Source organism: Eleutherodactylus coqui, chromosome 5 (assembly GCF_035609145.1).
Source record: "Eleutherodactylus coqui strain aEleCoq1 chromosome 5, aEleCoq1.hap1, whole genome shotgun sequence".
NCBI classification, from domain to species: Eukaryota; Metazoa; Chordata; class Amphibia; order Anura; family Eleutherodactylidae; genus Eleutherodactylus; species Eleutherodactylus coqui.
The window spans coordinates 77,158,283-77,182,215 of record NC_089841.1 but is presented as its reverse complement, the minus strand read 5'-3'; the positions used below and the strand labels follow the sequence as shown (position 1 = coordinate 77,182,215).

The window sequence follows — 23,933 nt, the reverse complement described above, 5'->3', positions numbered from 1 at the left end:
GGGGAATACAGAAAGACAAAATACAAACATTACAGAACCACGGTTACATATAGTAATCAGTTGATGGAAACAATAGGGGTGAGGGTCCTGCTCCAACGAGCTTACATACTACAAGTAATGGGGTGATACAGAGGGTAAAGGGGCTGGAGATGTGCACAGTATGGCGAGGTGGAGAGTGAGCGATGCTATACACATAGACAATGGTCAGACATTTAGCCGTGTGACGGCAGAAACGGTGTGACTGCAGGAGCGGTTTATGATGGCTAGCAGGGATTGCAGTCAGTAGGTCAGGGAGCATGTTATCAGGCGGAGTACAGAGAGGTTTGTTTAGGGAATGCGGTATGCCTCCCTGAAGAGGTGCGTTTTTAGAGCACGCCTGAAGTTCTGCGAGTCCTGGATTGCTCGGGTAGCCTTTGGTAGTGCGTTCCAGAGGACCGGTGCTGCTCTGGAGAAGTCTTGGAGGCGGGATACACATCAATCATGCAACACAGAAGACACTGACAATACAATTAGACAAATGCATGCACACTTTTAATATAAGGGCCCCATTACTCTGGGCCACTACACTTTGCTGAATGATAAATCTGTCAAATTTTATGACTGTCTAATCTAAGTTTATACCACCTACTAATTGGCTTGGTATGTGACAAAAAACTTTTCATACAAGTTCGAAAAACTGTCCACAAGTGTCTAAAAACACATAGTAAATGAGGCACAAAGCAAGTGGCGCAGTTTTGTGGTGCACTTTGTGCGAGAAAACTGTTGTATTTTGAACAGTAAATAAGTCTCATTGTGTAGAGAACAATGTGGTCGCTCACTTAAACCTACCTCCAAAATTCCTTGCTATTATCTCACTATTAGAGATGAGCGAGCGTACTCACTAAGGCAAACTACTCGAGCGAGTAGTGCCTTATGCGAGTACCTGCCCGCTTGTCTCTAAAGATTCGGGTGCCGTGGGGGGCAGGGAGCGGCGGGGGAGAGCGGGGAAGAACGGGGGGGAAATCTCTCTCTCTCACTCTCTTCCCCCGCTCCACCCTGCTCACTCCCGCAGCTCACCGCTCTCCCCCGCCGGCACCCGAATCTTTAGAGACAAGCGGGCAGGTACTTGAATAAGGCATTACTCGCTCGAGTAGTTTGCCTTAGCGAGTATGCTCGCTCATCTCTACTCACTACCCGTATGTGTGCTATGACAGGCACTACATCCTCACTGGTATTTCGGCACATGGCGGCCAAGAGATTTTACATCCCTAAGGACAAAATGGGCATTGGAGGATGCCACTATATGGCATAATATCTCTATGCACATAACAGCACTATGGTTTAGTCAACGCAACAAAGCAAAGGAGATTGGCAAAGAATTTTAACCCCTTCTTGCTGCAGCCATTTTTACTTTTTTTGTTTTCATTTTTCCATCTCCACTTTCAAAAAAATCATAACTTTTCCCAGTGACGCAACACAGCTACACGACGGTTTGCTTTTTTTTGTGGGATGGTTTTTATTTCTTAAAGGTACCATTTAACATATTATATCATGTATTTATAATGTATTGCAAAACGTAATAATTTCTAAATGGGTGGAAATAGAAAATACCAAAATTGTGCCATTTTTGAGGTTTGTTTTTATGGCGTTCATGATGCAGTAAAAGTGACACGTTATTTTTATTCTTTGGATCAGTATGATGATACCAAATTTATACAGTTTTTTTTAATGCAGTATTACTTAAAAACTTGAAGCTGTTGGTTGGGCAGTCAGGTCCAAGTCCGGACAGCTTTGGATTATTGCAGCCTCTGTAGGAGCTTTATTATTTTCTTCCATCAGTACATTTAGTGACTCTGGCCCAGTGACTCGTACATCCATAGTGTCTGGATGATAGTAAGGGCTATAAATATTCAATGATGATTCAATTATTCAGCACTGACATTATAAATTTATATACATCTGAACATAGGCTTACTTCTCTCTCCATTATCACCAGAATTACATTTATTATCACCTTAACCCTTTTAGACGAGATGTTTTGTTTTTTTCTAAGAGCCATCATTTTTTCAAAATTTCCATAGACATAGCTGTATGAGGGCTTGTTTTGTTTTTTTGCGGGGGTTCCTGTTATGTTTCAATATTCCTATCCAGGTCGGATGTAGTTTAATGTTCTAATAGGATGGATGTAAACACAATATACTAACACGGAGAACAGAAATCTTTATAACAGAACTAAAAAGGAGGGAAAGAGGTGAGACTAACACTAACAACTTCTGCTAGGAAACTCCATCTAAAAGCAGATCACTCACTCCGATGAGGGCGACCCCACGTCAGGAAATAGGGGTAACCCTGACTGTACCTAAATGACAGTAACAAGAAAGGGTAACAAATTATGCAGAGAGGATGTTAAACAGATGACTAAGAACTAGATATTCAAACAATGCGTAAATCGCTATAAAGCCCCATTTATGCGCAACGATTATCACTCAAAATTCACTCAAACGATGTCTTTTGAATAATAATCGTTGCATGTATATGCTACCATCGTTTGCTTTTCGGCCGACCGTTGATTTTTAGTTGAGCTTAAAATCCATTGTTCACCGGAAAGCTGATAGCAGGGACCGCACGCTGTGTTTCTCCACGGGAGCGCTGATAACATTGTATTTGGCTGCACTCTCATGGGAGAACAAAGGAACAGTATGCAGAGAACAGACCACCTGCTGTTATCTGCATACAGCCCACAAAGGCTCATTTACATGCAAATGAAGCTAATAAGCTACTAATGGGCATTAGTGCCCATTAGCAGCTTATGCAAAATGACGCTCAAACTGTCAATCATCCTATCTTTTAAACAAATTTTGAGCGATCATCTTTGCGTGTAAATGGGGCTTAAGTCAGGAGGCAGATGTAAAGGCATACAAATTTATTTGAACTATGGAACAGGACAGGACCTGCCAACTTCTACTTCAGACTATAAGTATAACCAGTATTCACCTTGAGGAGGAGCCAAAAAAACTGCCTTGTAACTCACTATTTTCTTTTCTGTCTATGATGTTGTGCGAGGGCTTGTTTTTTGCAGTGTGTGCTGGAGTTTTTACTGGTACCATATAGAAGTATATATAAGTTTTTGATCACTTATCCAATTTTTTGAACGATGGGGTGGCAGTAAAAACAACAGTTCTGGCACCAAGTAGGATAAATAGTGAGATATCTTAATAGTTCACAATTTTATGGACGTGGCAGTACCAATTATTTTTTTACATAGCGAAGGTATTTTTTAAGGGAAAAGGGAAATTTTTTTTTTAACCTTTAATTTTTTTTTTGCTTTTATATTTTTAAACTTTATTATGCTGTCTTTTTTACGTTTCTTTTTTAGTCCCAGGGGACTTGAATTTGTGATTGCCTATACACTGCAATACTTCTGTGTTGAAGTACATTGTACTTTGCAATATTATCCTAATAAACCATGCCAAAGTACAGGCTCCCAGAGCTGCCATGTCGACTGGTCAGCACTGCATAATTGCATTGCGTGCCAATGGGGTAGGAGAGGGGCTTGATGTTGCAGTCAGCATCCACTGCAGCATCTAAGTGGTTTAATGGCCATGATCAGAAATTGCTCAGATCACAGTCATTGCGAAGGGGTGTCAGCTCTTCTACAAAACTGGTACCCAACCTGTACAGAGCAGACCTGGCTCTGAGCCTGTCCTATACCCCCACTGAATGCTATACATTTACATATCCTACCCTATAGGATGCTTTCAGCAAACTTATTTTTGCGCCATGCTTTGCAGACTGTAATATGGCGACAAAGCAAATCTACAGTATGTATCTATTCACAGGGCCATAACATTCACAGTCACATTTTACAAAAATGCAGAATGCGCAATTCTTGTCATTGGGGTAAATACAATAGACCCCCAGTTGTAGCTGAAGACCTGCAGCACCTAGGAGTATGGAAAGTGCAGAACAAGGGTGAGTAGCCCTGCAGGCTCTTGGGAGAGTTGGGAGGGGAGCTGTAATATTACTATCCAGATGTCTCAGGGACAGGTACGATGAGAAATGCAGAAGTACCATTCATTATTAGGCAGGTTGGGGCTTCTAGTAGTGACCTCAGGGAAGTGACGAGGCAATGTAGCAGAGCTGAGGATGTGGTGACACCGTGGACGGTGCCTGCCAGATGATTCATCCCCTTGCACAGTGCTGGGGTTGATGTAACTGCAGGCAGAGGAGGCGGCGGAGTCCAGCGCCGTACACACTGCAGCCGACATGCGGCTCTCCGCCCTGCAGCCGCTCCTGCTGGTGCCCATCTTCTGCGGGATCCTCTCCGTGGCTTCCCCGGGCATCACCACCAACACAGCAGGTAAGTGCCCGCCGTACAAACCCAGCAAACCCCGCTCCATGTCCTTGACGTGCGGGAGGTCAGTGACTGCAGAGATCGCCGTCATGTGCGGAGCGCAGAGATAACATAATACACTGCAGTATCTGTGTATCCACGTATCTAATCCCACTTATTGTATCCAATGCATCTGTATATCTCGTATGTAGGATCTGTCCTTGTCCACCTAATTCTATCTATCTATCTATCTATCTATCTATCTATCTATCTATCTATCTATCTATCTATCTATCTATCTATCTATCTATCTAACTATTACCTATATATCTCATATCTATCTATCTATCTATCTATCTATCTATCTATCTATCTATCTATCTATCTATCTATCTATCTATCTCATATCTATCTATCCATCTATCTCATATCTATCTATCCATCTATCTCATATCTATCTATCTATCTATCTATCTATCTATCTATCTATCTATCTATCTATCTATCTATCTATCTATCTATCTCATATCTATCTTTCTATTTTTCTATCTATTTCTATCTATCTCCTATCTATCTATCTATCTATCTATCTATCTATCTATCTATCTATCTATCTATCTATCTATCTATCTATCTCCTATCTATCTGTCTATATCTATCTTTCTATCTATCTCATATCTATCTATATTTATCTTTCTATCTATCTATATCTATCTATCTATATCTATCTCATATCTTTCTATCTATCTATCTCTATCTATCTATCTATCTCATATCTATCTTTCTATCTATATCTATATCTATCTATCTTCTATCTATCTATCTATCTATCTATCTATCTATCTATCTATCTATCTATCTCATTATCTATCTATCTATCTATCTACTCCTTCACACAGGTGTGATGACAGTGCATTACGCACACAAGTTTTACACATGCAATATGCTGCGCAGACATATTGCGTGAAATACGCATGCAACAAATACTGCAGCGTGCTCTATCTTGGCGCGTATTACACCTGCATACTCCCAGGATAATGCATGACAATTGGCAGCACACAGCAAGTACACAATACTATAACTGGAGCCACAGTTGCAGCACACAGTTCATAGGTTACCAGAAGTGGATAAGCATTATATGTAGTAAGCTTGCCTCTGTACTGTATGAAGTAAGCTTGGTTTCCGTACTTTATCTGTTTAGTAAGCTCGGTTCCAGAACCATATGTAAGTAGTAAGCTCTGTTTTGCCACTATAGCTATGCAGTAAGATTGATTCTATAACTAATATATATATATATGTTGGTTCTGCCACTGCATATAGGTAGTAAGCTTGGTTTCTGCTATTGTATCTATGCAGTAAGCTTAGTTGTGCTACTGTAGCAATGTTGTAAACTTAGTTCTGGAACTGTATCTATGTAGTAAGCTTAGTTCTGGAACCATATCTATGTAGTAAGCCTAGTTCTGCTACTGTAGCTATGTAGTAAGCTTAGTTCTGGAACTGTATCTATGCAGTAAGCTTAGTTCTGCTACTGAAGCTATGTAGTAAGTTTGGTTCTTGCACTCCATCTATGTAGCAAGTTTGGTTTTGTAACTGCATGCAGTAAGCTGGGTTCTGACACTGTATCCAAGCTTGGTTCTGTTAACATATCTATGTATTACAGTCTAGGGGCCACGTAAATGCATCAACAAAGCTTTGTTCACCTAATGGAGGCCAGTTTCAGGGTTTCTGTGTTTCTTTTACTGCATGGAATATGGCAGCCTGCTGATCTATTCATACAGAGGCATCAAAAGTATACTAGGCAGTACATTGATTTTGGTAACATTTACCAATTATAAGGCCCCAGGATCAATATGTTTAGGCTTGTGAGGCACATAAAAAAAAGCTGAGAAGCCCATGTATGATATCATTAGCACCAAGCAGAATTGTCCTCTGCTGGACCTCTAAGGCCCTGTTGTTTTAATGGCCTATTATGGCAAAGAGGCCGGGCCCACTAGAGGATATCCAATCAAGAATCAGACACTGGAATACATGGGCATCTTGTAATTATTCTTTATTTCTCTTGATCAGAATTTACAGAATTTAGACAAATATACAAATATATACCCCACAGTGTTCAAACAGTGTCCATGCAGGGGATATTCTGGCAAGCAAGTCTATGGCTGGCTGCACACGGATGGATTTGCATTGCGGAATCCGGAGTGGACGTCCACTTACGGATTCCGCAGCTAATACTGCCCATAAACATGCTATTGAAAATTGTTTTTTACTGTACACGGGTGGAAAACAATTGCGTTTTCCGCTCAGAGGAAAAATCACACCATGTTTAATTTTGTGTGCGGATTCCACGTAGAAGTCAACGGAAGCTGTCTGATCCGCGGTCCTTCCACAATGAAACATTTTTTTGTTTTTAAATCCTCTGCTTTTCCAGCATCCTCACCTAGCGATAACACAGGAAAAGCAAAGGCTTTAAAAAAAAAATCTGTACTGCGAATGTCTGACGGCTCACCGTGCACACCATCTGTAGTACAGAGAAGATTTCACAGCAAGCAGTCACGCGCGGATGTCGGCTGGGCACAGGATCGGATTCCGCTGTGGAATTCTGCCCGTATGCAGCCGTCCCAAGGGCTTATTTACACAAGCGTATATTGGTCAGCGTTTTCACGGCCGGCCAATATACGCTTCCATCTAAGCAGTTCCCCCTTTCCCTCCCCCTCACCCAGGGGCGTACCTAAAGCCTAAGGGGCCCGGGTGCAAAAGTTCAGCTGGGCCCCCCTCCATCTGTACCCGTACCTATACCTAAACCGTGCTAATTTACAAACATGATCTAGCCCCTTGGTGTAAGCCTTCTCATTATGACTCCTTTCCTTGACTACAAAAAACCTGTTGGTAATGTCTTAGGCTGCTTTCACACGGCCGCACAAATTGCGTGAGATTTGTGCGTTGCAAGATGTACAAATCGCACATGAATATGAACCCCATTGTTTTGAATACAATCATACACAGGAGCGATGTTTTTTTTGTTTTTCTCTGCATCGCACGAGAATATGATGATGTGATGCGAGCTGGTTTTAACACAACAACCGCTCACATCCGCGGGGACGACACACGTTGGTGAGTGTGATAGGGGGCAGAGTGTCACGGCCTGATATCAGACTCACTCGTGTGAAATTAGCCTAAGGCCGGCTGCACACGGCTGGATTTGCATTGTGGAATATGGAGCGGGCGTCCGCCTACGGATTCCGCAGCATGTACTGCCCATAGCATGTTATGGAAAAGCCTTTTTCCTCTACACGAGCGGAAAGAAATTGCGGTTTTCCACTCACGGAAGAAAAAGCATGGCGTGTTGTATTTTAATGCATGTATATACCCAGGTTATACCAGCTATACATATATAATTATATACAGGAGGTATAACCTATACCAGCTGTACATATATAATTATATACAGTATATACCCAGGTTATACCAGCTATACATATATAATTATATACAGGAGAGGTATAACCTATACCAGCCGTACATATATTTATATACAGGAGAGGTATAACCTATACCAGCTGCACATATATAATTATATACAGGAGATACACAGGTTACACCAGCATGGTACATATAGCTATATACAGGATGTGTATCCCCCTGTATATAGTGGTATGTCCCATGCTGGTGTAACCTGTGTATCTCCTGTATATAATTATATATATATATATATATATATATATATATATATATACACACAGGAGAGGTATATGTTATAGCAGCTGCACATATATAATTATATACAGTAGATACACAGGTTACACCAGCATGGTCCATATCACTATATACAGGATGCGTATCCCCCTGTATATAGTGGCATGTCCCATGCTGGTGTAACCTGTGTATTCCCTGTATATAATTATATATATACAGCTGATATAACTTATACCAGCTATACATATATAATTATAATTCCTTCTCTACTCACCTCTGCAGCAGTCTCTGGGAAGCCTGTAATGGAAAGTCCCCCGTCTTTTGATCACATGACCAGAGCCTGGTCATGTGATCTGCAGCCACAGGTCCTCTCCCAGGTCCTGTGCATACAGCGCTCCGGAGGGCATATTAACACATTCTGCCGCAGTTCTCCGGCGCGGCCGATTCACCCAATCAGCTGGCTGGAATCGGCACATGTGACTACACAGCGTGCACGCGGATTGCCTGCAGCAGCCGTGTGCACTACACAGTATAGTTAAGCAGCCGTGCACTACACACTCCACTTAAGCAGCACGGGGTTAGGTTTAGGGTTAGGTTTAGGGTTAGGGTTAACTAAACCTAACCCTAACCCCAACCCTAAACCTAACCCTAAACACTAACCCTAAACCTTAACCCTAAAGCTTAACCCTAACCCCAACCCTAACCCTAAACACTAACCGTAAACCTAACCCTAAACCTAACCCTAAACCCTAACCCCGTGCTGCTTAAGTGGAGTGTGTAGTGCACGGCTGCTTAACTATACTGTGTAGTGCACACGGCTGCTGCAGGCAATCCGCGTGCACGCTGTGTAGTCACATGTGCCGATTCCAGCCAGCTGATTGGGTGAATCGGCCGCGCCAGAGAACTGCGGCAGAATGTGTTAATATGCCTCCGGAGGTGAGTAGAGCCGCAGTAGCCCCTCCCCCTGGTAATCGCTGGCCGGCAGAGACTGATAGACTGCAGCTGTGACCACTCACAGCTGCAGTCTATCAGTTGGAGGGCCGCGCCGTGGGAGTCTGCAGCCTGTAATTAGCTGCCGGCTCCACGTGTAACAGCCCTCCCCTCTGCTCTTGCCGACCTGCGGCGCTGCCTCCCGTCTCTCTTCTCTCTCCTCAGCCATCATGCGGCCGACAGCGCCGATCCCCCGGGCCCCCTCAGCTCAAGGGCCGGGTATATGCACTGAATGTGCATGTGGGTATGGCGGAGGGCGGCCACGGGGCCCCCTGAGCGCAGGGGCCGGGTCGCCATGGCGACCCCAGCACTCCCTGACGCTACGCCTATGCCCTCACCGTCTCTCTGCCTTTCTCCAGTTTGCAATGGGAGTAGGTGGGATGGAGGCGGAGCTAAGCTGCCTCCCCCTCCCCGCCTCTTGTCCATAGCCAGCAATGGGAGTGGGCGGGACAGAGCAGAGCTTAGCTCCCCCTGTCCCTCCCATTGCAAACGCCAGACTGGAGGAGAGAGGCAGAGAGCCAATAAGGGGGAGGGAAGGGGCCGGGCATGAAAACCCAACCGATATACGCTCGTTTAAATAAGCCCTAACCCTGTATCTGCGGTTGAACTTTGTTAAAAGTTCACTTTGGCATGTACCTGAATTGAGCTTTTAGCAAAGTTCAGGTGGATTCAGATGAACATATGCGCAAATACGTTCACCAGTATGGAAAGAAATTAGGAAATGGCAAGAAGCAGACTGATAGGTCCGTGCTAACAGATAGATCTTTCTGTTTTGTGATTAAAATGCCAGGTCACATGCTGGCGAGTTACACCCTTCCTGTGGAATAGAATGGCAATTAAATGCCTAAGTAGGGCTAGCTGTCTTCTTTTCCCCCTGGTGTTCACAGGGTAACTTTATCCCCCTCCGTTTTTAGAGCTGCCGTAGAAGTCTATAGCAGTTTTCTCCATAACACGGACAAAGATAGAGCAGGATCTATCTTTTCACGGACGAAGATTTTGCGCAGAAAAAATATGTCGTCAGAAAGAAACCTTGATTCCAATGGTTTCAAATTCACTATGGGGATTTTCAGGCTTTAGGCCTCATGTTCACGGGGAAAATCAGGCCCGCTACGGATTCTCCATGGAGAATCCGCAGCGGGTCCACCCTGCCCCGCGGACATGAGGCATTAAAATCAGAATAAACTCACCTGCTGCGGGTCGTGCGTGTCTTCCCTTCTTCGCGGCCGGATCTTCTTTCTTCGGCCCGGCAGATGTGCTCGGCACGCCAGCTGCGCGCATCTGCCGGGCCGAAGAAAGAAGATCCTGCCACGAAGGAAGGAAGATCTCCATCGCCCGGAGCAGGTGAGTTTAATTCAGGTGCGGGTCCCCTGCGGATCCGGACGGCTTCCTTAGGCTTTAATAGAAGCCTGCGGGAGCCGTCCGCACGGGAGACCCGCACTAAAATGGAGCATGTCCATTTTTTTCATGCTCCAGAAATTTTTTTATTCACTTTTATTGACCATCCGCGGGTATTTATCTACCCGCGGGTGGTCAATGCATTCCTATGGGGCGCGGATCCGCGTGCGGGTGATCCGCTGAGGATTTCAATTCTTCTTTTCCCCGTGGACATGAGGCCTTAATACTACGCCCAGGAAAAGATAGGACTTACCCTATCTTTCTCACACATAGTTAATACTTTGTGCGAGAAAGATAGGGCAGGACCTATCTTCCCGCTTTGTTTCAAACCTTCGCAGAATAGCGCTGAGTTTCAAAGGTAAAGGTAAAAGAGATTTTTACCTTGTTCATGCGCAACTGCACTCTGTAGCGGCGAGCGTAGTTGCGTATACGCCCGTGTAAAGAAGCCCTAAGAGCCATAGAAGCCTGGACTCTGTGTTATACGGGGCTTTTATGAAGTGTTCTACACCAGTTCTAAAGAGTTTGGTAAAGTTGCAAACTAATTCAGATTGAACCAAACTTTTTACAAAAGTTAGTGAACCGGCCGAACCAAACTTCCAAAGCTCGATCATCACTACTTGCAAAGTTTGTACATACTGTATACACATGCTGAAAGAAGATAGGAGGTCTATAAGCATAGCGGTTTCAACAGTAAGAAAGGAAATATTGCTTCAGTGATTTTCCGGCTTTGCTGTAAACGTCTCAGTTGCAAATCTCAGTCTTTTCTACCTGCAGTTGCAGTGAAAGTCTGACGAACAAGTCAAAACCAGACAAGCTGCAAACCAGCACATACTAATTCAAAAAGTTGGACAAAAATGTAGCTCTGAGGCTCAGACAGTTAATATCTGAAAATACAAGGACCCAAATATTCCCCTACATTGGGGGTTGTGTCCTATTACAGTAATCCATAGTAGCCAGGGTAAAAAGCAGGTGGACAAGTCTTTATCACTGTCTTGGGAAGGAGCACAAGTCCTAGGAAGCCCCAGCACACTGTTATGTTATGTTCGGTAGGTTACAATAGTTGTTAGCTTTTGTTCTCTTCTGTTTTGTGACATTCTACCTTCCTGTTCAGTTATGGGAACAGGAAAACAGAATGTGGTTTTGTTATTTTATTACATATTTTGCATCAAGGTTTTTTTTAACTCTTGGACAATCCATGTGCTTGGTGCACATATGTAAGAGGGGTGAGCAGTGTTCTTCTCCCCTCTTATTTATGATAGCAGCTCTGCAGGGATGTCCAAATGGAACGGCATTGAACCGCATAAGACACCAGCTATGGGGTGGTAGATGCCTTAGGTGAGGAGGAGCTGTGTTTAGCCACCAGCTGGGAGAGAAAAGCTGTTTATGGACCTCCATATAAAGAGCGACCTAACAGCTAGGCACTCTATGGAAGGAGAGGGCAGCTCCCTTCCTGAACAAGACTTAGTTCTAGAAGTAAGTGATGGACCGAGAAAAGGACCAGACTTTAGGACATGTGAAAAGATAGAAAAGGGGTGGAGCAAACCTGGTATGTATGAGGGTCCGGAGCCTGGTAAGATATCCAGGGACCAGAAGCCTCAAGGAGCTGAAGAAAAAAGGGGTGTGCATTTGTGTAAAAGTTGATTTCACTAGTAGGTGCTACCAACCATATAGAGCCACCAAGTGGTGGACAAAATGCAGCAAATGGAGAAACAATACTTGTTCTCAAATGTATTTCAACAGGCAGTGGGATATGATTTTATCCAACCTCTCTTTTTATTGTGTCCATTAAAACCAGCAGATACATGTTCAGGGTTGGACATGTGAGACCGGTCTCCAACAATTCAGTGGGCACATTATAGGGACAATCTCGGATCACCATAAATATGGATTTGGACTTGGGGAGTACGTCCCCAAAAGGACTGTAGTATAACTGGGATTTTGATGCACGGTTTATGGTTAATTGAGCTAGTCAGCAATGCCATGTGCAGATATTTGGTAATGGGGTGACAAGGCATTTTGTATTAGCGTCCTGTGCCAAAAAGAATGTATGTCAGGTGAGAGTGACGATCTGCATTATATGGTTTCATTGAGATGTACTTTTGCACCTATGGTGCTCGAGTCTGCGATGTCTGTATTATGCCGTGGAGTGGACCTCCAAGAGTACAGTAAGCCGAATTATGGAGAAAGACGGCGATTAGTTAAGAGTGCGGTTCAATCCACAAAGTGCTTTGTTGTTCTGATATAGTTATATAGTATATTGTAAATGTGAGATCCTGGTCAATTTGTAACGTTTAAGTAACATAAACCCTCCGAGGGAGTGAAGAAAAACTACAGGCAATGTTGCGTAAAACAATCGCTACTGCGTTATTATGTAACTTGCGACTTATTCGTGTCTCATTTCACATGTATCGGTTGTGTGTGGCCAGTTGTTTTACGCCTGAGTAGGACACAACTAATGACATTTTTGTGCACCGGTCTGATATCCATAGCTGAACAGAAAAACACTGCATGCAACTTTTTTCTGTCCAGCACAGAGAGACAACCAGTGTACAACTGATGTGTCAGCTGCCATCAAGGATTCCATGGACGACTATGGGACCAGTTCTGGCACCAGTTTTCCTGTGACATTTCACCGCCATGCCGGAGAGAAAAAAACGGATATTTTCTGACAATTTTTTAAATGTGTTTTGCATCAATTTTTTTTTAACAAAAACCGCATTATTCCAGAGTATCAAAAAGAGAGGTTTTGAGAGGTAGCTACATAAAGAAACAACAGATTGTACCAGCTGCTGGAACAGAAGGTCACCCCAGCCGGTCAAGGAAGCAGAACATGCTTTATATCTGTCTGAAAAGATTGCGGCTTCTGAATTGTGCGACATAAATATAGTCTATAAGCACAAAAAGAGTTTGGGCTTCAACGGTGGGAAAAAAGAAGGAAAAATTTCATCTAAATATAGGCTACATGTAATCACGTCTGCATAACATGTAATTTGTCCTGACGATTCAGCAGTCAAGATCTCCATTAGCAGGTTACTTAGACCATAGTGACCTCTTTATTAGAGATACCTATCTAGTAGTGCGTTGGACCTCCTTTGGCCTTCAGAAGCGGAGGAATTTATCATGGCATACACCCAAAGGTATTAGAAGACCCAGGGTGTGCTGAGAAACCTTCCCCACACCAGTTTTACACCAGCCTAGGGTTGCCCACTTTTCTACCAAAAAATACCAGCCAAGGTAAAAAAACGAAAGTGTCTGGGGTGACAGTCACATATGACAGCAAACCGAACATGAGAGAAGGTGGGTGGAGCTACCATAATACGGTACGTGAGGCTGACCATGGTGGAGTAATCACAAAAGTGCTGCCAATCCAGAAAAAGTATGCCGCTCCCGTGACAGGAGGGCTCATGTACAAACCATAAGGAAATAAAAAAACTTCTGGTGACGATGCAAAACTTCCAAGCTAACAGTTTGAGTTAGTTGCGGCGTTTAAGTCTAACTCCTCCTCCTCCTAAAATGGTACACTGGTATACAACTTACTTTCTGCAGCAACAGTATGTCCCATAGGCTAAGCTGAGGAAGGGGTTTCACCCCAAAACACATTCTTTCCACTGGGCATAAATCAATAAAAGAGGAGTTAAACTCAAACTCAGCTGTCTGAAACTATATGCTAGGAAGTTTTGTCCCATTACCAGATTTTTATTTCTTGATTGTCTATACATATGTTAGCAGGGCTGTTTTAATACCCATGTGGGCACCTGAACTTTTTGTAGCAAAAAAATTACCCCCCCCCCCCACCAAAAAAACCCCCAAAAAACATAACACTCATACTCACTTAGACTATGCACAGCAATCTTCCTCCTGGTCTCTGCTCACCTCCTGGTCCAGCAGTCACGTGCTCTTCCAAGCACATGGCTACTACAGCCAATCACTGGCCTCGAGTACTGAGCATGTGACTGCTGGACCCAGAGGTGAGCGGAGACGAGAATGGTAGAGAAACACAATAGGTGAGTATAGCTGTTTATTATTCCTTAACCTCCTCAATACTTTTCAACTGTAAGCTGAATGAAACAGCATATAGGTGAATCATGTATGGGTGCACGACTTCTAAGAACCCAATCTGTGGCTTTTTCAGAATCAGAACAGTGATGAAGAGAATGGAGGCGGTACTTCCTCAGTGAAAACTCCTCCTTATTTCACCATTGCAACATTTCAGTTCTAATGAACTTGAGAAAGTTTCTTAAGAACTGAAATGTAGCTGTAGTGGTTTTCTAAGCTTGCGTAAATAGGTCTGAAATCGGTTTATGCTTAGAGGAAGTTTTTGTTGCAGCAGATACTGTTCAGTCTGATATATTTGAATTGGACTGGACTGCTATGTTGGGACCTAGTTTTAGAGGCTGCAGAAGTACCAGTTACAACCCGGCGATTGTTCCTGAGGCAGCCCAATGGTCCCTCTGCAACAGAAGAAGACACCAGTATTATAAATGGTAACATAGTATGTAATGCTAAAAAAGACATATATCCTTCCAGTTCAGCCTATTACCCCCCAATGTTGATACAGAGGAAGGCAAAAAAAACCCTCAAAACAATGAGGTAGAAGCTAATTTTTCCCAATTTGGGGAAAAGAATTCCTCCCTGCCTCCAATCTCACAATCGGAATAATCCCCGGATCAACAACCCTTTTGAAGTTATTAATGATTATAACATATAATATTGTATCGCTCAAGAAAGATGTCCAGGCCCTTCTTGCCATCACTACGTCCTCAGAAAGAGAGTTCCATAGTCACACTGGTCTTACAGGGAAGAACCTCTACATAGTAGAGGTTGGAGAACCTGCTCCAGATTATGCCTTTAGGCTCATAAGCTTCTAATTACACATCTGTGCTGCTCCTTCATTCAGTGGGGTTCCAGGAGTCAGACCCTCATCGATTAGATATGCAGTCTTGATCTTCCTACTTATGAGGCTTCAGTGAGTTCGTGATAGCTCAAATACTAGATGATTCTCTCTAGGTATAGAAAAGGAGAGAACATACAAGAAAATAGTGCTTTGCTATGGATTCTACCTTGGATCAGACCCAAAGGCATACTTTGCCAGTTGCCCAGAGGTATCACCAGGCATTTAGATACTTGCATACTGCTCTGAACCTCTGGCCAACAGCTAGTTCAACATTCCAGTGGCAGGGGAGTATGAGAGGAGATTTTGTAACATTAATTATAATACTATTTCTATGTGGGGTACAATCGTTGGCACTGTAACTGGGGCACAAAGGGGGTTTCTTCTACTGTGTGGGGAACTTTACAATGGGTTTGTTGTGTGAAAATAACAATAGTTTTTCAATGACTTAAAGGGATTGTCCAGTTGTAAACTACTGATGGCCTATTCTTGGGAATCTTCCGTAATCTTCGCTGATCAGCTGTTTGCTGGGCTGATGCTCTCATGCATGAAGCTGATTTCTGTTGGAATCAGACAGCTCTGCAGTGGTCAGGCTTGGCATTACAGGTACAGTTTCCATTAAAGAGAATGGGTGTAATACCAGGCTTGGCCACTGCAGTGAGAATGGAGCTATCTGCTCCCCACAGAAAGCAGCTCCATGCATGAGAGCACCAGTTTGGCCCTCACTGATCAACTATTGATGGCCTATCCTAAATTTCTTTAAGATAAGATAACTTGTCGCAGAAAGTTATTACAGTCAAGTTAAACTTAGCTTGGTAGATCGTTTGTCCTTGATCCTTTAGGACCCTAACAATGCCTCGGCAGCTGCCTTATATTTTATTAAGGACAACCTTCATCTCAAATTACTGTTGTTCTTTCTTTGACCTTCTCCAGTCCCTATTGACCTATTTAGACTACACAAAGTATAATTCTATGCACATCACACTGTCCTTTACTAGTCCACTCTGATTGTCCCTTTTATCATACAAGGGATTTTAGGTTACCCAATGTCACCAATCATCCATAAACTCCTAGACAATTCATATAATGGGGGGGGGGGGGCGGGGGCAATTGGCGTACTTGATCCCCCCAGCCCTTTACAAATCCTGAAATGCCTTGGTGCAGATTCTGGGAACCTGTGTACTTTTTCTATCTTTAGTGTCCTTTGAAGTCCTGTGCCTTGCAGCGCCCCCTCTCCCCCTCTGGGCATAACAGGGTACTAGTTTTGCTTGGAGTTAAAAAACATCATACGAAGACATTTTCTTTACTGTATATATATTATAAAAACACATAAATGTTATGTTTAGGAATACAAAGACTGTGATCACAGAGCTGCAATCTATAAAGAACACAAACATAGGACTATAAATATAACTGCTCTACTTTCTGCATAAGGAAATGACTCCCCGGCGCTGCGCAGAACACAAGGCCTTTATACACCTTACCAACTAAACCGCAGCACCTGCCGCCTACAGTCTTTTTTATTAGCTGAACACTTGGAGACGGAGGGTTAAGCCCGGGGAGGACGGTGCACATTAATCAAGCCTTAAGATACAATATTGATTTGTCAGACTGGGGCTGAAGGTCAAACTGTGAACACAATGGCATTACACAAACATAAAGTGGATTTAGGCCAATGTAATGCTCTGTCTTTTCTCTCCCAGGTCCAGAAATGACAGCAGATGCTCCGGTACATAATGAAGAAGACTTGTATAATTTCACTAGAGAAGAACACAACATATCGATAGCAGGTACGACCTTGTAGCTACACATTATGATTGTTTGGGTCATTCATTTTTGCGAAGGCCTTTTGAAGGGCTCATTGACATTTCGATGACTTTCTAATATTCTCAGATTGGTGCAGGCTACCTCTATAGGCACAAATGCTCAACTTTTCTACTTTACTTAGCATATACACAGTTGAGTCACATGATTAGGACCACCTCCTACTTTTGACGTCAGCAGTGAGTAGCCAATGAGAAAGTGACGTGCCATGGGCTGGCTTGTTGGGTATATGAGGTACGTATTAGGCTGTCTGCTCATATATTACTTGCTCTAGTCGTGACTAAAAGGAGCAATTTATTAGAGTTGGAAAAAGGGATGATTATTGGCTTTCGGGTCAAGGGTGGCAGTATTTCTCAAACAGTGCAGTTTGTGAACTGCTGTGGTGAAAGTGGATCACGCGTGGACAAATGGCACCATTGTGAATAAACAACGTGGAAACTGCAAAGCACCTTGTATGGTTGAGGTGAGAGGTGAATGTCAGCTACGAAGGTGCACAAGGTCCGATCAATATGCTAGAGTGAAGCAGTTCACCATGAAAATTAAACAAGGGGCTACCAGATGTGTGTCTAAAACAACAGTTCATCTTCCCCTGCTGTTTATGGGGCTCCAAAGCAGATGGATGGTCACTGCTCTTATGCTAACAAAGGTGCATCGGAAGAAAAGACTTAAATTTGCACAGCGGTATCGGAATTTGACTCCTGCCAATTGACAAAGGATTGCCTTCTGTGATGAGTCACGTTTCTGTTTCATTGAACAGATGGACGTTGGCGTGTCATGTGAGAAATATCAGCATACAAACACTTTGCAGCCATTGTTGGAAGAACCCAAGCTGGTGGCGGTAGTGTTGTGGTCTGGCAAATTTTTTCATGGCATTCTCTGGCCCACTTATCCATGTGAACCCATTTTGGTTATGAATCAATCCTTGCAGAAGACATACACCTATACATGCTGTTTGTCTTCTGTAGGGCAAATGGGACAAAGCAATAAGTCACACGGCTAGAAATGTCCGACAGTGGTTGGAAGAGCATGACCAAGGCTTCCAAGTACTTCATGGCCCCCTAATTCCCCAGACTTCAATCCAATTAAGCATCTGTGGGACCATCTTGATCATCGTGTTCGGTCTATGGGTCCTCCCCCATGCACCCTCAAGCAACTATGGGATGCACTGCAGTCAGCAAGGCTCCAGATACCTGAGACAACCTACCAGCACCTTACTGAGTCACTCCAGGCCTGTCTAGCTGATGTCTGTGCAGCACATGGCAGTTACTCTGGATATTAGGTGGTGGTCATTATAATTGGCTTAGATATATAAAAAGGGCTGTTTAGGGGGGGGGGGACCTATATAACAATGCCTAGTGTAGCACAAAAGCATGGCATATGCACCCAGGGTTATTTAAATACCCAAGTGCCCAGTGCATAGGTATTAAAATGGTCTCCCCTCCACTGTTGCCCCTACCCATGCACTCTTGCCCTACCTCCCTCAATCCCCAAACTTTTTTGGTGGCAAAAAACCACTCATACTCACTTAATCCAGGCGCAGCAAGCAGCAAGCTTTCCCGTGGTCTCTATTTATCTCTGTGCCAAGCAATCAAGTGTTTGTCTAAGCACATGACCACTGCATCCAATCACCGGCCTCAATGGGTACTTAGACTGGTAACTTCCTGCAACGGTCACATGCTTCAACAGGAATGTGACTGCTGGACCTGGAAGTGAGTGGAGACCAGAGTGGAGGAGGCACTCAATAGCTAAATATAACTTTTCATTAATTTTTCGCTTCTCCATATTTTTCAACTGAATCCATATCCTGAGGATGCAGATATATCTGACATTAAAATGAATCTGTCATCAACTATAAGCTGCAGCCAATGCACCATTTGCCCTATAGTTAAAGTGGCCCAGTATGAACCTTACCTGTTCCTCCAGTGCACACACTCTGATGGTGCATAGCTTCCCGCGGCTCTCTACTTAAGGATTTTTGATTGCTGCAGTAACAGGTCACTACTTTGACTAGTGTTTAGTGATCACTGTACATGTCCCATGGTTTGGACGCCATCGATGCTGTAGCAGAAATTAGACAGGAGCAGGGAACCAGGCAGGCACCGTCAAAATGGGAGCGGAAGCAGGTGAGGTGATTATTCCCTTTTTCACAGTTCATGGCTCATATGGTGGCAGAGGTATGAAAAGCAAGTCCCGATCCACTTAAGAGACCATGACCACAAGAATAACCCACTATGCTTCTGGCTCCTTCTGCTTATGAAGCAGGTTTGGTGCTAACATATGTCCTACCAAACTCAGGAATAGGCCATAGGGGTACCTGGATAGATGGATTTACCTGACACTCCGGTTCCTTTGGTGCCAGATTGGTTTCTCTACAACCGGATTCTGAGACATGGACCCAAGGGCGCTGTGGCAGAGGGAGATTTTGAGAGAACGCTCTATCATAGGGTCATTCCTGAGCCAAGAGATGCCGAGAGAGCATCACAACAGTTCCACTCGATGCTCTGAACTTTGTAACTTTTATTCAACTTGTAACCTGTAGCCAACAAACAGAAATCATGTGGGTGGTGGTTGGCAGATGGTCTCAGGAACCAGTGGAAAAAGTAGCCATCTCTCTCTGCGAAGCTGAAGAAATATCCCAGACACTCTTCTCCATTGAACTTTTTTGTAACACTTGGAAAAGTGTGTCTTCAATACCCCTTCTATGCACACTAGCCTGAGCTTGGCTTCGACGTCTTCAGAATCTCACAACTGCACCATCAATATGGCGCTGACCTAACTTCCTGTTCTGGTCCCTGAGCCACCTGCCTTTGCCCTCAACACACCCCATTAAACTATCATTCTGATTTTTGGTCGATATACCCTGTATCACTTTTAGTGTTGAGTGAATCAAACCATTAGAACCCTGTTTCAGGTAGGACGGGTTTGCTAAAAGTTTGGTTTTGCACAAACCCAAGCCAAACTTTTAGCATAGTTCTACCTGAAACTAAGTTCTACTGGTTCTGTTTGCTCAAAACTAGTCCTGAGCACTGGTGTATAAATCACTGTCTAAGGATTCTTGCACACTTGCATTTTTCTTGCGCATTTTTTTCACGAGCTATCGCTACTTCTTTTAACGCGAATCTCAATGGGACTTTCTAATGTTAAAAACACATTGCACAAAAATCGCAAGTTTGTCCTTTGTGACTTTTGTGCGATGCGTTTTTTAAGGTTAGACAGTCTCATTGACATTCGTGTTAAAAAAAACGCACCGATATCGAGTGAAAAAAAAACGTGCAAGAAAAACGCAAGTGTGCAAGAGTCCTAAAAGATGCAAAAACCCTGTATAACACACTGAGTGTTATACAGGGCTTTTTATGGTGTTATACACCAGTTTTAGGGGTTTTGGTGAACGCTTTGGTTCAAATTTCTATGGATCAAACTGAACTTTTTGCAAAGGTTTGGTACAACAGCCGAACCGAACTTTTCAAAGGTTTTCACTAATCGTTTTCTTTTGTTAAAGGCTTATCTACCAAAGATAATAAGAAGGATATCGTTATCAACGACACCCTCCACCTGAAGCTCGTATGTTATCTAGTTGTCGACTCCAAAGATTTACAAATCAATGTTTCATGGAGACACGGAGGAGAAAAAATTAGCAGCAACCTGTACGCATACAACAATACAGGTTATCAATGGAATACCACATATGAGTGAGTACATTATATGTGTATATCAGCTCTGACCGTGATTAAAGGGGACAGACAACCTAGGAAAAGAAAAGCCGACAGATTTGGGAACAAGTCATTTCTCTCCAATATTTGAACACTTCATATTTCAGAGACAGGCAGGTGGATATCTACCTGACAGGCACATATTGTAATTCATTATCAACTAAAAATACCTTTTACATAGTACGACTGTTGGGCGTATAAGCGCCCGACAGCCGTACCGGCGACTATCACTTCTGTATAAGACAAAGGAGCAATAGTCGGTCAAGCAAATGGAGGTGGAGCGGTCCAGCCCACCTCTATTCACTGTAAACTCCTGCTCAAGGTGAGCGTGAAGCTGCTCAGTAGTCGTTCTGCTTCAGTGAGCTGAATCGGAATGCCAAGAGAAACCAAGCAACTTTTCGCTCTGTTCCCTGTCGCTGGCTGTCTATAAACAGGACGATAATCGCCCAAAATTACTCATTTGAGGGATTATTCAGGCAACTATCTGCCCATGTAAAGGTTCCTTAGGTTCTTCATATTGAGCCAACTTGCATTTTGGAGAAATCTATGTGTAAAACACAGTATAGTGGGTAGCAATGTGTTTTCATAGGTTTCCCTCCAATCCCAAAAATGAGCCTCCTGTGAACCTGCCCCTAGTGCATGAAACAGGGAATACACTGATTGGTTACTTTATTAGAGACACCTTTCAAGATTGGAGCTTCCCTGTATGGAAATTAGACCCGTGATCCCAGAGTGCAACATAAAATCAAGTGAGCAAGTTTTTTTTTCTGTGGATCAGTTTCAGTGTGAATCCACTTTAAAATGTGAAAATTAAGTGACATGAGCAACTTTGAACAAGTTCTGGTCATTGGTGCTAGACAAACCAGGGCCAGGATTTCATACACTGGCGACCTTGTGGGGTTTTCTCATGCAATAGTCTGTTGAGTATACCGAGGATGATGTGATCGAAGAAAAACATCCATGGAAAGGGGAACCTGTGGATGTAAATAATGCATCAATGAAAGGGGCCAGAAGAGGCAGAGGAGGATGTCAAGAATCATTGTGATGAACAGGTTAGGTGGTGCACAGCCAAGGAAATTGCAACCACATATAACTCCGGTGCTCCAACTACTATGTTCAAACACACAGATCATCATTTCTTAGCATCAAATGGCTATAACAGCAGATGAGCAGTTCTAGTGCCATTGAGAAACAGAAAGACAAGACTCTATTAGGCAAACGAGTGCAAAAACTGGATCAGCAAGCAGTGGAAAAACATCACCTGGTGAGATGTTTCCAGATTTCTATTGCACCATGCTGGTTGGAGAATTTGGTGTACACAACATGAATCGATGAACCCTTCCTGTCAGCTGATCAGTGCATGTTTGTACCTCCATCTAATTTGTGGCAACTGCAAGAAGCTTTCTGTCCGCATGGGCCGATATTCTGGCAGAATGTTTTCAGTACCTAGTGGAATCTTTGCCACGACAAACTGCTGCGATTCTAAAGGCTGAACACGCTACTTGATAGGGATCTAATAAAGTGACAATTCAACGTATATTAGGAGGCACATTAGGACTGACATGAGTGATGGTAATCTCTGTACTGTGATGCAAAATATGTTGGCGCTATGTAAGTAGCAGGAAATAAATATACAAAAAGAGGCAGTGAGGTTTTTTGTCACCTAGTGGAATAAAGGTTCCGTTGGTTGTTCTGTAGTTAAATACCCTGGCCACAACAAAGTTGTATGTTGGCTTCCTCTTAGCCCCTCCAGGGCACATGCCACTCCAGCACTCCCTGCCCCCAGATGTACCTATGCTCTGTTATTAAGGACCACCTATCCTGTCTTCGAATCAGCATGGCCTTTCCATAACTTCGCAGCCACAGCCCCACTTACTGTACTGCAGCTTTTCTTTTCTTTCTACTCCCCCTACTGAGTCTCCTTTGATTCAGCTCCTGAAACTATGAATTGGGCTGTCTCCACCTCTCACTGTCAATGGATGAATTCAGGTTTCATTGGAAACCGCCTACTTGACAGATTCATAGTCCTGGCAGCCCTAGCAGCACTTGGAATGGGGCGGGGGACAAAAAAAAGTTGTGATGGAATCAGCAGGACCACAGCTGCAAAGACACTAAGCTGGCCCCACTGATCCAAGATCAGAATGGTATTTAACAAGGGGAAATGCAAAGTCCTTAATCTGTGCAAGAAAAATGAAAAAAACACATACAGAATGGGAGGAATTGAGCTAAGCAGCAGCACATGTGATAAAGACTTGGGTATTTTAATAGATCATAGACTGAACATGAGTCAACAATGTGATGCAGCAGCCAAAAAGGCAAACACAATTCTGGGATGTATTAAGAGAAGCATAGAGTCTAGATCACGTGAGGTCATTATCCCCTTCTACTCTTCCTTAGTCAGACCTCATCTGGAATACCGTGTCCAGTTCTAGGCACCCCACTTTAAAAAAAGACATAGACAAACTGGAGCAAGTTCAGAGAAGAGTTGCCAAGATGGTAAGCGGTCTGCAAATCATGTCCTATGAGGAACAGTTAAAGGATCTGGGAATATTTCCAAAAAAGAAGGCTGAGAGGAGACTTAATAGCGGTCTACAAATATCTGAAGGGCTGTCACACTGCAGAGGGATCAGCCCTATTCTCATTTGCACAAGGAAAGACTAGAAGCAATGGGATGAACCTGAAAGGGAGGAGACACAAATTAGATATTAGAAAAAAATTTCTGACAGTGAGGGTGATCAATGAGTGGAACAGGTTCTCGCTTAAAAGATGGCTTTGAGAGAATTTTGAGTGAGAATCGTTGGGTCTAAATGGGCCTTTAGTCAGACCTCATCTGGAATACTGTGTCCAGTTCTGGGCACCCCACTTTAAAAAAGACATAGACAAACTGGAGCAAGTTCAGAGAAGAGTTACCAAGATGGTGAGCGGTCTACAAATCATGTCCTATGAGGAACGGTTAACGGATCTGGGAATGTTTAGCTTGAAGAACAGAAGGCTGCTAGGAGACTTAATAGCTGTCTACAAATATCTGAGGGGCTGTCACATTGCAGAGGGATCAGCCCTATTCTCATTTGCACAAGGAAAGACTAGAAGCAATGGGATGAAACTGAGAGGGAGGAGA

At 43.5% G+C, this 23,933-nt stretch overlaps 1 protein-coding gene across 1 annotated transcript in view; it reads left to right on the top strand.

Annotated features, from left to right (window-relative positions):
* The first annotated feature begins 4,160 nt into the window (after positions 1–4,160).
* Positions 4,161–23,933, top strand: part of EMB (embigin) — a 41,404-nt gene continuing 21,631 nt past the window's right edge. Inside the window, exons 1-3 of the mRNA XM_066602739.1 lie at positions 4,161–4,339; positions 16,985–17,071; positions 20,605–20,794. Of these exons, the coding sequence (XP_066458836.1) occupies positions 4,246–4,339; positions 16,985–17,071; positions 20,605–20,794 (371 nt within the window). The 5' untranslated portion in view covers positions 4,161–4,245. The remainder of the gene's footprint in view (positions 4,340–16,984; positions 17,072–20,604; positions 20,795–23,933) is intronic.